The 14,515-nt window shown below is 36.5% G+C and overlaps 1 protein-coding gene across 1 annotated transcript in view; it reads right to left on the reverse strand.

The window, feature by feature from the left end:
- Window positions 1-14,515, reverse strand: part of Ptprd (protein tyrosine phosphatase receptor type D) — a 378,303-nt gene that overhangs the window by 111,386 nt on the left and 252,402 nt on the right. Inside the window, exons 22-23 of the mRNA XM_077797854.1 lie at window positions 9,966-10,126; window positions 3,884-3,898 (exon numbers count right to left, since the gene is read on the reverse strand). Of these exons, the coding sequence (XP_077653980.1) occupies window positions 3,884-3,898; window positions 9,966-10,126 (176 nt within the window). The remainder of the gene's footprint in view (window positions 1-3,883; window positions 3,899-9,965; window positions 10,127-14,515) is intronic.

A 14,515-nucleotide genomic window follows, 5' to 3' on the forward strand; every position in this document is an offset into this window, starting at 1 on the left:
AACAGACCAACATGCCCTTTCTCTTTCAAACTGGAAGGAAAGAGGACAGTTGGCTGTTTCCAGTGATATTACATTATCTTGTTAATGAAAAGCAATCACAGAATGATCAGAGAAAAAGTAATTTCATCTCATGGGCACTCCACCTCTCCTGATGAATATTCAAGGTAACATTAATGGTGCCTTGTTACAAATATTATTTTTCACAAAGTTCATCCTGTCTTTATTTTACAAGCTATCTATTGGTTGTACTAAACATACTTATTTAAACTCTCATAATAAAATGTTAAACTTCAAGGTAAAACATTTGTTCACAAACTTTCTTTATCCATTTTTCCAAATTCAAATAACTATCTCCTTGTAGACTGAATTAGATTAAAAATCCCATCATCAAAAGGAAGCCTTTTTCAGACTGTGCTTTTTTTTCCTCAAATATAATCTCTGAGCTAGATTATCATCCTACCCAGCATCATAGCATCTCACTCCTGGCTCAGAGCAAAAGCATCCTCATTCTGGGAAAGAAGTGTTTCCAAGTAGATAGGTGCTTTCTCTTCCATATGTGATTATGGTACAGCTCATTAGTGTTGCTGTGGCAAAGGGCTCTCATTTAAGGCCAACCAGCACATTCTATGGTTAGCCAGAGGGTGCCTATTAAGTAGCCTTTCTTTCCATTTCTGCTGTATTAAACAAAACTAACCAGGGGATGAAGGGAAGATGGATGCAAAAGGGGATGTGCACTTGGTTTGCTCAAGTGCAATGCCTTCGGCAAAACATCCTCACTAGAATGAATTTCCGTGGGCAAGTCCTATTAGCCACCTTGCTTTCTAAGCATCTTGGATTAACCTGTCTCAGGATTTCTTTTTTTTCTACCTAAAAGTGTCAGGTATAGCCTTAGGATAGAATGTACTGCCAAGCCAGACTACCAATCAGAGGTGAGTAGTGATTTTGAAATATGCCAAGGTACTGGCAGCTCCAGATGCATGGAATAGAAAACGAAAAGGAAAAGAAGATATGGAAGATTGGTGAGAAACATGAGAAGGAAGAAAGATGGGGGGTGGGGGGCTCGAAAAACAATGGGAAAGGAGCATATGATGACCAGTTTCAGAATAGAAAATGTCACTGCATTCACGCTATGGGTATTTGCCTCACAACACTGAGAGATTCATTTTACCACCAAAGATGCAAAATCGAAATGGGTTAATGAAATGTCATGGAGTTCAGCTAGCCAATCAATCTCTCACAAAGGCTATGGTTGGTCTTCTCACTTCAATTAATACCAGTGTCCCATCTCAGGCTTTGGCGTTTTCATGGAAGTTGGCACAAATCTGCTTCTTAACTGATGTACCAGACCCAATGACTAAAACATGGATTTTTCTCCCTTTCTAGAACAGCTCTTCTGTCGTCCCTGCAAGATTACGAGGAACCAGAATTAGAAATATCTGGGCTAGGAAACTGCTTCACCCTTACAGGTGTTGTGAAACAACCTCCTTATCTTCTTTTTCCCAGAGGCCGGGCTGAGCGACACTGAGCCAGAGGTACAGAAAAGTAAACTCTCTAAAGCAATTTAGCCAATTTTTCTTGTACCAGGAAAGTTGGAAATCATGTCTTGTTGTCAAGATATGAGTCTCAGAAAACCCAGAGTATGGGAATAAAATTACTTACAATTCAGACTTGGAATGAGTGGGGAGGGGTGATCAGACATTTAATAACTAACTTTTCCCTTGCTCTATTTGTTCATATGAAATGAACTCTAAGACCAGCTATGAAACCAGTTGTCTTGCCTTTTATTTATTTTTGCTAAGTTTTGTTCTGAAGATCACAACATGGATGATTCTAGCTGCCGATACTCTCAGCAGAGTAGTTTTATATGTTTTTATGCTAGAATTTTCTTCTAACACAGAAGGCATTTCTAAGACTTGGAAGATGAAGTGTTGGTCATCATTGGTAATAATGTAAAGAGCTTTTAAACATTGAATTTACTGTCAAAATATTAAAAGGCATATGATAATCTAAATCAAGCCCAACATGAATGTACAGGGTAACGTTTTCTTAATAAGCTTACACAGGTCCCATTTTCTTTTTCTATTAAAAAAATGCAAAGAATAGTGACTAGACATGGATTCTCAATTTTGTCTTGTTATAGTTTCTATTAAGAGTATAAAACCCTAGTGTAAGTTTAATGCTCACAGTGAGAAGTATCTACCCATGTGCAGGGATTACATGGCAAAAAGGAAATGAAAGATTACATGATATTTGAGATCTGTCAGAAAATTTAATGCTAATATGATAAAAAGAGGTTGTTTGGGAAGTGGGTAGTATGAAGCACAAACACCGCTCTATGGTCTAAGGGATGTTTCATTTTCACTTTCATCTGTCTCTTATCTAGGGAGGATGCAAGAACAAAGGGAAGGTGTATGGAATATCCTATTTCTGGCCTGAAAATAAAGACATTCAGCCATCTGGGAATAGACTTTTGAAAGAGATAATACTTATTTGAAATCTCTACTATTGATATTCAAAGAAACTACTTCAAACATGTCACAGTTCTGATACCAGGAAGACTGTAATCTCAAATCTGGTAAGGCCATTGCTAGGTGTTTTCTCAATTTCTTCACTTACACAATAAAGGACTGCAATGTGCTGTATAAATTTTGGCCCAACTCTCTCATCTTAACAGAATGAGGAGGCAGCGATTGAGTTGTAAAATGTATGCAGTGTCACAATGGAAATTAGAGTATGAGATTGTTTCTGAGTTTTGTGTTTGGCCTGGGGGCAGAGGGTGAGGGAAGAACAATGTTGCTTGTGTTTTTCTGCTGGATTAATGGAAAGTAGAGATGTCTACAAGAGAAGACACCTAGCAGAAGTCTTAGGATCCCTATCATTGAATGCATAGCTTTCTGGCCAGTATAAAGTGATTCCAGTGAAGATAACACAATCATGGTTCTCAAACTTGAGTGTACATGAGAATCGTGTGTGTGTGTGTGTGTGTGTGTGTGTGTGTGTGTGTATGTGTGTGTGAGAGAGAGAGAGAGAAAGAGAAATATTCTGCTGCTCCAGTGCTTGGAGTTTCTGACACAGGTCCCAGGTTGGGCCTAAGAACTTGTATTTCTATCAAGTTTCTAGGAGACACTGAGGCCACTCCTGTGATCCAGGGAACACTTGCTAAGAGCCATTGGAGCACAATGATGGGAGGAAGTAGGGATTCTCTGAAATCCTTTCCTTAGTTTATTTTAATCAGGAATTTATACTGGTGTAGATAATATTTACATATGCATATGTCTAAGTGTATACATATGAATGAGAAAGTGGGAAGGTAGTTTGGACTCATAATTTAATAATAGCACTGTGTATTTTAGATATTGTTATTATTGTTATTAATCAAGGCAGAAAGACACAGGTAATAATTGTGAATTAGGAAACAGCTTTCACTAAGGCACTGTCCTTAATATTTGCAGGGTGTGAAAAATGCCAGTATCCCTGTATCAAATGATGATCTCTGATCAAATTTGAGAACTGATCTTTAGTAAGAAACAAACATAACAAAACAAAAAGGCTCATGGGACACCTCAGATTTCCACTCTGCAGACACATTAACACAAACATGCTCATTTAACCTAGACTACACAGAAAACTCAAAAACTGGCTTTACTACCTTCTCAAGTTGGCTTTAACAAATGTTTTTATCCCCCAGAGACAAAATAGTTATTTTCCTCAATCATTTTAATATCAAAATTATCATTTACATGTAGGCTGTGTCCATTTTCCACTATGGAGTTATCCTCCATAGGCAGCCCCCACCCTTACCTCTTCAACACCTCCAAATTCTATTTGGAGAATTTTATTTTTTCTTACTGAGCATTGAAGGGGTTTGTTCTCTATTCCTCACCTGTCAGGCTTACTGCTCCATTTTAATGCGGCAAAAAAGGAAAAAGAAAAGCTAAATGTTAGTTGGCCAATGGTAACAAGAGTAACCATGACAACCAAGATTTAAAAACTAGTGCTCACAAGCAAGGATACATAACTGACACATATTAGGAAATGATAGTGTATCAAAATACTTAAAGGCCTCTAATCATGAAGTAAATGGAGGACATGAGGTTGCATCGCTGAATAAAAATGTGTGTATGTGTGTGCGCGCTAATGTATGTTCACTTTTCTCCATCACCTACAAAAATACTGCCACAGTTAATTATATCCCAGGAGGTGTTTGATGATGGAGATATAATTTCATTTTTTACAAAACATGCCATGAGAAAACTACTAATGTACTTGATGATGAAAATACAACAGCATTTCATAAAAGAAATTCATTCATTTGAAATAAAGAGTCTTCAGTTAAGAGGTACACTATTGCTTTAATGATATGGAATATCTGCAAATTGCATTGAACTGCACAAAAATTTTCACAATTGAATACTAGACCACAAAGTAATAAAGTGGCAGGAATGATTTCTTCAGACATCTCTTGACAAGTAAGGTAATCATAAATCTTTTTTCCAATAAAGGATTAAATACATTTTCAGTTTGGGAAAATACTCATCATTATAAATCTACAGAGCATGACCCATCAATACAGCTGGGCCAATCCAGAGAAGCATTTTATTACCAGCCATTGAAAAGACAGATATTTTCCTCAACAAAGAATGCAGCTATCTGCAAACACATCTACTGATACTCTCACGTGTGATAATACATTTACTGCTTAAACAACAGTATTGTTTTGGTGGAGACTATGACCTTTCCCTGAAAAAAATCCAAACAATCTGCATTTTGAGGCAAATTGCAAAGTACTTAGTGAGTTCCCACTGCAAAGAAAAAGGTACTAAGTCCTTAATGCCAATGAAATAAATACCCATATTGCTGAAGTATCTGGCACTATGAGATAATCCAGTCCATCTCTTTAAAAAAAAAGAAAAAAGAAAAAGAAAATCCACATTTAAGTTGTACAAACACACACATAAACACTGAAAGATGGAGATAATTTAAAACCTACTGGTTAATTCTTTGTATTCTTAATTTTAAAGTGATTTATCAGTGTGCTAACTTAAAAATAATCATATATATATATATATATACATATATATATGCTTATAACTTGCTCCTTTTTTATCCAGGACTATCAGAAAATCAGGAATAGGAAAATCTACTCCTTTGGATAGAAGAGAACCACTTAGTGAAATACCAGTTTTATGTATTAAAACGCTGCTTGGGTAGTCACATAAGTAGATGTATAGTTAGTGTACAAGTCATTTCCTCTTCTATGAAGTGTCAGTTTCAGCACATATGTGAGTACATATTTAGTGCAAATATCTAAGTTGGAAGGCTAAATTTAAATTATGGTCAATGGTTTTATTAGAGCTCTTGCCAACCAAGATAAAGGTGATGGAATAAACAAGTGGAGGGAACCAGTTTATTGCATACTCATCGACCTGTATAAATTCAACTACTCCATGTAGGTCTGTGTCATGCATTCTACCAGGCACTAGGGACACAGCAAGGAATAAGAGTCCTTGACCCATAGTTCAGTCATACCAAATCAGAGAGTGGGTAATCACAGAAATGCAGTAGTTTCTCTAACAGGTAGGAGAAAAGTACTCTAAGGGCATAGAAAAGGGGATCGACCCTAAGAAAGCTTGAACTGGTAGAGAGGAGAGGGGAGGAGAGAGGCATCCCAAAGGACTTTGACCTATCAGGAAGCTTCTTAGCTCACTTCTGATGGATAAGTTAGCTGGGCCAAGAGGAGTGGCTGGATGTGATTGGGGAGGCCTTAGAATCCTTGGCAGGGGGCTGCGTGAACACCAGAAGGCAGGATCCATTGGCAATGTCCAGTGTGGGCTGGTGCAGCAGCATATTTAACAGCATCTCAAGATATTGATGACAACTTGGAAATATATGTAGAGTTGACACAAAAAGAGAATATTAAAGAATCAAAGCCGAGGCTGGAGCTGGGGAAAGCTGGAAAAGTCTCTATTTCAGTCACATCTACTTCAGGGCATTCATGAAAGTATCTTGAGATGGGGGTGGAAAGTATCTACTCCCTTTGCCCTATGTGTTCAGGCTAGACTGTTCATGCTGCACAGATGCTTCAGATTTCTCCAACCTCCTAACCCACACTTTCTTTTTTTCCACAGTATAATACACACTTCTCATCTATCCCTAGAAGCTTTTTCATAGAGTCAGGTTAGTATTTTATTCTTAAATATTTATTTTATATATAAATAATTCTTGTAGAGTTCTAGAACTAAAGACTGAAAAGCCTTATACATGTAACAGCTGCACAGGGCGGATGAATGCCTAAAAACTTCCAATTGCTTCGTGAATTATAATTTCTGAATGTGGATGGATAAAGGCAGGCTAGATTCATGCTTAACACATACATGCCAGCACACGGCAAAAATAATATAGTCCTAGTCCTATTACCTGGTTTTTAAAATTTTCCCAGATTATAATACACTATTATTTAAAAAGCCCTTAATTATCTAGACAACCTTCCAGCTGTATAAATGGGGAAATCTAGGCCCAGAGTGCCGGCATGACTTTCTACCCTGTGTGGCCAGAACTGAGATTTGAACACAGGTCTCTCTTGTTCAGTGTTTTTCTAAACCTTCCTATCATCTTACCTCTGAAACATACATTTTAAGTCACTGTCCATATTGAATATGAAGCACAAAATTAAAAAGAAAAAAAAACCCAATACAAAAAATTTGTAGCACTAAAAACCTGATAAACATTTTAATTTTCTGATCCTTCAGAAGGTATTTTAGTGCCCTTACAAAGTTTCACTGATGGTTTTGTTGTTATCTATGAACAAATTACTAGAATAAAAACAAAATCAAATTAACAGAATGAAAGGTAAAGAGTGAGCTACTTCCATATTAATATAATTAGTAAGTCTCAAATCGTTCTCAGACGACTGTGTAAAATATACTTCTTTAAAGGAAATATCAAGTAAACTATTCATAGCCACAGGCCTATTACTAATGCAATTATCTTGTAAATAGGTGCATTTAATAATGGGGATTACTAAGACAATGTGAATCAACACTATTTTATGCTCATTCTTTTCATAAAGCATCAGTTACATAGAGGAGAATAATAATTTATCAATAATTATAGTAATAACAATAAAGATACTTTCGATTCTGAGCCATTATCAATGACCTGTGTATAAACTAAAAGGCACCTAAAAAGAGGAAATGAAGTATTTATTATATAATTAACTCTGTTTGAAACACATGCTATAAAAGAACTATTCACTGGCTACAGAAGATTTCCTCTTGAACTGCCTCATGATAATCAAGAAGGACATTGTTGGGTCTACTTGAATTTCAAGTCAGGAATGTTCTTTACTGCTGAAGCAAGCATTTCTATTTCAGAAACGCTTCATGGGCCTTCAGATGGTTGGCTAAATATACTTAGCATTCGAGGATGTGTGCATTTTCCAACAATTGCATTAGACGATGCTTACATATGCACACACTAAAATGCAAGTCTTAAAGCCTTTAAATATGATGCCTCTTTTTGCAGGATTAGGAAAAATTATAACTTAGTAGTTTTTTCCAAACACATGCAGATGAACAAAGGAAAACTTAATTATAAATCTTAAAAATTATCAGGGTATAAAACCTCTATTTCTTTCCATTTAAACAACTGATTCACAAATGCCACACAGATATCTGTTAATGGTATGACTTAAGTATGTCATAATGAAACACAAGTTGAAAAATGGGCATGCATTCTGTTCATTTTGAATAATCAAAAAACATCTGATCTAGTCTAGAAATGCAATTATTAACAGGCACTTGCTTTCTGATCACCCATAGTATGATGTGACCATTTGAACAAATATTTACCAGAAAAGAACGAGAATTGAAGTAGAATTTTATTTTTGCTTTTTTAAGATTTTTTTTTCTCTCTTCTAGTAATTCCTGCACACATAAATAGGAAAGGGCACCAGCTTCTTGGACTTGGACATGTTTCATGATTATTCTGAGGCATGTTGGTAGCTCTTGCTTCCTGCCCTTATCTTATACAGGAGTGAGGTGATAAAATATGACAGGCTCCGTGAGATACACACTAACAAGACATGGGCTGGGATGGAAAGATTCAAGCCAGCAGCTGAAAGGACATTTTTGCCTTCAACCACTAGCTTTCTCAGCAATTTCAGGATATGGATAATTGAATGATGGCAGTGATCAGGGAGAAAAAAAATAGTGATGCATTCCCCCCACCCCTGCCCTTCTTTCTAGCTCTAAAGTAAGATGGGCAATTTTATGGGTTATGGTGATAAACTTTTTCTCATTTGTCATTTTTCCAAACCTCTGTGTTAGAACAAAAAACAAAACAAATCAAAAAACTGAAACACAGCCTCATAGAGAAATTTTTCCAAAAGAGAAGTATCTTGACAAGTTTCTAAGGAGTCAAAATGAAAGGTTATTAAAAAAAATCAACCCATTATAGGAATATAAGAACAAGGGTATAGAGATAGAAATAAGTCACATAAACACCAAAATGGTAGCTATGTGGGTAGGAAAAAGAATTAGAGGCAATAATCAGATAGAGCAAGTATCAAAATGAGAACACTCTCATTTTGAGAATGATTAGGGAGAGAGAAGTTGTTCAGAGTATAAGAAGGGGATCACCTTCGCCGAGGCATTCCAAGACATGGCATGCCACAAAGGAAAATGGGAAGAAAGGTTAAAATCATATGGAAATAAAATTTGGATTGAAAGAAAAATTGATATAAAGGGAGATAATTCAGAATTCGGTCATTCTAAATGTTTTAGAAAATATATTACATTGAATTGCTTATTTTTTTAAAATTGTTATTTGTTCTTTTTAGTTATATATGATGGTAGATTCTACTTTGATATATTTAAATATTGACTATATCTAACTGTAATTAGGATTATATATTCATAATATTGTAATTTTGATTAAGAGAAGGTTTAGGGAAGGAATTACAATATGCTTTATACAAGAGTCTGGGAAGGGGCTGGGGATGTGGCTCAAGCGGTAGCGCGCTCGCCTGGCATGCGTGCGGCCCGGGTTCGATCCTCAGCACCACATACCAACAAAGATGTTGTGTCCGCCGAGAACTAAAAAATAAATATTAAAAAAATTCTCTCTCTCTCTCTCTCCTCTCTCACTCTCTCTTTAAAAAAAAAAAAGACTTTAAAAAAAAAAAGAGTCTGGGAAGTAAACTGGGAGGGGAGGGCAGGGATCTGGCTTATATAAAATATAGGCAAAAATAAAATTGAAAAAGGGTGGAAGATCAGAAAAGATTGGGAAGATATGAATTATCTGTACCCTTGCTGTAGTCAGGTTGATATTAAGGAAAATAAGGACTGAGGTTGTACTTGTTAAAGTAGGAAAATGATACCTTCTCACGCCCAGTTCTTGGTCACAAATGATAACTTAAAAAATAAGTGGAATAATAGAATAAAAGTAAGAGAATGTATTCTTTTTTTAATCCTTCATTGTTAGCTACTTTTGCCAAATCTTGAAAAACAGCTACAGAAAAAAATCTTTCAGCACCTAGCAAATTACACTTATGAAATGGATACAAATGTGCAAAATTGTAATAGTGTTTGAAAAATATGTCAACATTGAATAATTAACCACCTAAAACAAACAAATGAAAACTTGCATGGAATGGTCTGTAGTGAATGTACTAATATCTAAAATATCAGAAAAGTTGCTCATTCTAAATAAGGCAGTGCAGAAAATTAAGGCTGGGATACATTCCTGGAGGACAGCAACGATACGCACCACAAGTTGAACACCATTCAAAATAGTTCAGTCTTTATGTTTTGTTCTACCTCTGATGGAAACTTTTCCCCAGCAATCATAGGGTTGCATTAAAATGTTCCTACTAAAATCAACCACATGGTGACCACAGAACAATGATAAAGTCCTCAAAATTAGGCAGCCCTTGAAGTTGCAACAGAAATATTGAGCAAACCTACCTTTTATAAAGAAGAATAGCAATGACAATGCAGATGATAAAGACTACTGCAAGGACAGGACCTACGACCCAGATCAAGCCTTCTTCTTCATCTGTGATGGGCTGTGGATCCAGATCCATCGACACAACAGGGTCAGAGTAGGGGCTGGTTGCATACATCTTCTGAGGAAAAACAGAGTCTGTTTTAGTTATCAAATAGGGTCTTTCTGGACTGTATTTTGCATTAGAAGGATTTCCCCCCCAGCTCCAAATTTAGTGGATTTTATGACAAATGGATAAAGCAATTGAAGTCAAATACAGGATGAAATCAATCAAATGAGGAGGAAAGAGAAGGGAGAAGAAAGATGACGGAGAAACTGACAGTCTTGTGTGATCAGTTTCCTTGCAGAGTGAAATCTTACAACAAAATCACTTTGTGGTATAAATTACTTCATTGGTACTTCTCAGTGGGATCTACATACAGAATATTAAATAATTTAATGAACCATAAATACCAATGATTAACCAGTCCCAACATGTCCAGTGAACTTTTACATTGTGCCAATGTGTGAGAAGCTATGTGAAAACCGAGAGAGAGAGTTCTAGCCTCAAGGAGTGACAGGGTAAGTATCCCTAATTCAAAATTCTCAAATCCAAAACTTTCTGAGCAATTTCACATTTTTGGATTAGGTACTTTAGATATTTGGATAACACAGTGAAGTTGGTATGAATATCCCCAAATCCAAAAACATCTGAAATTGTCAACTCTGCCAGTCGCAAGTATATTCAATATGAAATACTCATTCTATATCAACCAAAAAGGCCACAGTTAAAAGGTACATATACAGAAAAATAAGTCAGTACTTTGTCAAGTATTTAATTATATCAGTTCTTCTAGTGCTATATGTTGTTAGGCCAAATGATGGACAAATCAAGTCCACAATTTCAGGAAAGAAATCCAGTACCCAAATCATTGGTGCAAGATGTACAGAGCTGATGACATAGCTTTCTTAAATAGGGAATTTTTATAACTTGAAAGGGTTTATTAGTTCCTAATTAATTTTATTAGTCACTTCCTGGTATGCTTGTTTTTAGCACACAATTGATAATAAATATAATTTAAAAAATAGTTACTTGGTGAAGGAATGAACTGAAAATTTGTGAACTTTCTACAACATTCCATTATGTTCTGTCCCATTTTAGCCTGATTTTAGACAAGCATTCTCTTGACTCTGTCTCTTCATATTGTCCCTTTCCTTTTCCTTCCCAGCCTTTCCAACCCAACCCCACCGGCTGCCCTGCTTCTTATCTCTTCTCACCTAAACATGACTATTGGTTCTATTACTTATTTCCAAATCTAATTCTCTTCATTCCGTTCTTACACCTTTTCAGATTTGCTACAATTGACCAGGACTTTTTAAAAACTCCTGCTCTGACTTTTCTTAAATCCCTAATCTTTCCAACTGCTCAAGTCCGATTGAGTTAACTGCCCCTGTTCTATGGGCATGCATTCTTGGGCTCTGTTCTCCACCACCCTAGGATGTTCAGATCATCCCCCAGTGTTCACTACCAGCCTCCTCTGTTCAGATTACTTCTTTACTAGAGTTACTAAACTCAGGAACTCTAGTAAGTGTCAGACTCTCATTTCCAATTGTCTCCACATGCATGCTCAAATGAGGAATTGCCTGCATGATTTCACTTCTTCCCAGAGAGAACTTTCTCCCAATTCCCCAATTTCTCTTATACTGTGAGTATCTATGAATAGAGACTACTGACATTACCTATCAGTGACCCTCAGGTCCATCTGTCCTTTTTGCAGCCTCATGGACACCATCTTTCTTTAGGACCTCATTCATGTTCTCCTAACCACACCAAAAATGTCTCCCTTTTTTCTAATACTCATTACTGCTGTCAGAGTTACTGCCCTAAACCACATAAAACCTTCAAGACAAATAGATAAAGCAATTGGTTACTACTAGATAAAACCTACATACCTTAGCATGGCCCTCAAAGGCCTTTGTTTTAAATTGTCGTAGCACATCGAACACATTCATTCAGATTGAGCTACTACTCCCCAAATGCTCTATTCTTATTCTTTAACCCTCCACAAGTTCCACAACATTTAACTCCTAAAATCCAACTAAGGTGCCACTTGAATACTGCCCCCTTAATTGTGGAAGAAATCTGTCATTCCAAAAATTACATGTAAAAATAACAAGTTGATCACCAAACTCTTTTTAAAATTTGGATACACCCTTCACTTCTTTTAATGAAAACAAAAATTCCCGAAAGAGAGATTTATATACTATTTGTGTATATAAATCATTATTACCCTATACATGTATGATGCTTAAAATGGCTAGCACAGAGCTCTGCAGTTGGTGGGATCTCAACAAATCTTTGCTAAATAAAAAGCTCCAATTCAAATGGCTGTGATTATCAAAGATATGAGTGTATATGCTCCTTTATGATCAGTAAATATATTTAATTTTTAACCTTCATCTTTAAAAAACCCCATTTCAGGTATATATTCTGCAATTTAGTATAATGAGCTCAGCAGACATGTTCGGACAACACATGCCACACTGAAATCTTGATTTTACTCCATTTTCTTCACCTACTCAGGAAAGGGATTGCCTCAATTTCCAGATTTTTTTAATGCATCAAAAGATGATGAAAAGTCAATATATATTTATAACCTGCTCAGAAAGAGCTCAAATAAATGTGAGGGAAAGAGGGTAGGTGGAATAAAGATATGTGGTATAAGGATTTACACAAAGGACTTGGCAGAGAGACTATAATATTCAAGAAACATGATTCTTTATATAAGTGTGTTTGTTTATGCAGTCGCCTACTCCATTTGTAGGTCACACTCAAAGTGTCTGCAGAAGCAAAACATGTTGACTTAAAATTCTTTCCCAGAGCCTTTGAGATGATAATCTAGGTCAATCAAGATGGAATTCTAAGCAAAGGTCTTCCCAAAGCACATAGATTTCCAACCCCAATCAGGAAACACAGTCATGTTATAACAAAAAGAAAGTAAAGCCATAAAATGATACTAGTCTCATGAAAAATAAAATGTGTTCAGTGGGTGGCAATAATAGTTTTAACTTTATACTACTCAAAAATAGTTCTCTGGTATTTTTTTGAATATGAGGCAAAGGATTGGGGAAAAGCACCTGTCCTTACTAGGAAGAGACATGTTTTGTCTCTGCAAATTGCCAACCCACTCTTGGAGTGGTTATGCACATTACTAACCGACAGTCTCAGAAATCTGAAGCTTCACTGCACACATGATACTACTTGGATACAATTCGCATCTATAAAGTAAATGCTGGCCTGAACACGTAGGAACCATAGGGAAAACACTGTTTTCGTGGAGAGCAATATCAAGAACCAACCTAGATGCCCTTCAGCTGATGAATGGATAAAGAAAACGTGGTGTATATTCGCAATGGAATATTACTCAGCCATAAAAAAGAATGAAACTATGGCATTTGCAGGTAAATGGATGCAACCAGAGAATATCATACTAAATGAAATTAGCCAATCCCCCAAAACCAAATGATGAATGTTTTCTCTAATAAGTGGATGGTGATCCATAGTGGGGGGTGGTAGGGAAGAATAATGGAACTTTGGAATGTGTAGAGGGAAGTAAGTTGGGGGTGCCAGGGTGATAGAGATGGAGAGGACAATAGAATGAGACAAACATTATTACCCTATTACATGTATAATTACACTACTGGTGTGAATCAGCACCAGGTACATATAGCTAGAGGAATGAGAAGTTATGCTCCATTTGAGTACAATGTGTCAAAATGCATTCTGTCATGTATAACTCATTTGAACAAATAAAAAAAAATATGGTGGAGAAAAGGAATAAGATAAATTTTGGGGAAAAGATCTTCATTCTACAATTAATAAAACTGAGATGACACAGTAAGGAAAGGAGTGGACACATCAGCATTTGGTGACCCACTTAAACAGGGGGAAAGGGTTGGGGAGACATCAAGAGCCAGAGTGAGAGAGCATTCAGTCCGTTTTGTTTGTATGATCAGATGAGCTTTCCCTTCTTTGTTGGGTTCTCTGATCTACCTCCATGTTCTGAAAGTGCTTTCTGAAACGTTCATAGAGCTATTTAAAGAAAATTCCTCTCAAGTACCTAAGTCTTATTTTTTCTCTTTTTAAAGAGAAAGATGATTTCCAACCTCCCATTTCCCTTGATGTTCTGCCTTAAAAACTTCAACTGGAAAGAGAAAGCGTATCTGTACATTAAAATTCCAGGAAGGCCGTCACATCGTTTTTGAAATGACATTTTGCGTACAAAGGTAAACCAGGCTGCCTTTGTGTTTTGACTTTCCACGGGGGAATTCCTTCAGTCGTTTGAAGAGAGGCCCCACTGTACGCGCTAATACCTGATGTGGAGAAACCTTTGATACACTGAGGGCTTCTTACATGCAGAAATTGACTGGCTCAATGGAGTTGCCACGCCTGTCAGACTCGGGCCCTGATTAGAAAGATCCAGTCTGCAATATGTATGTTAAATGTTAATGTGAACTGCCACTTCAAAAC

This window comes from Urocitellus parryii, chromosome 4 (genome assembly GCF_045843805.1).
Source record: "Urocitellus parryii isolate mUroPar1 chromosome 4, mUroPar1.hap1, whole genome shotgun sequence".
NCBI classification, from domain to species: Eukaryota; Metazoa; Chordata; class Mammalia; order Rodentia; family Sciuridae; genus Urocitellus; species Urocitellus parryii.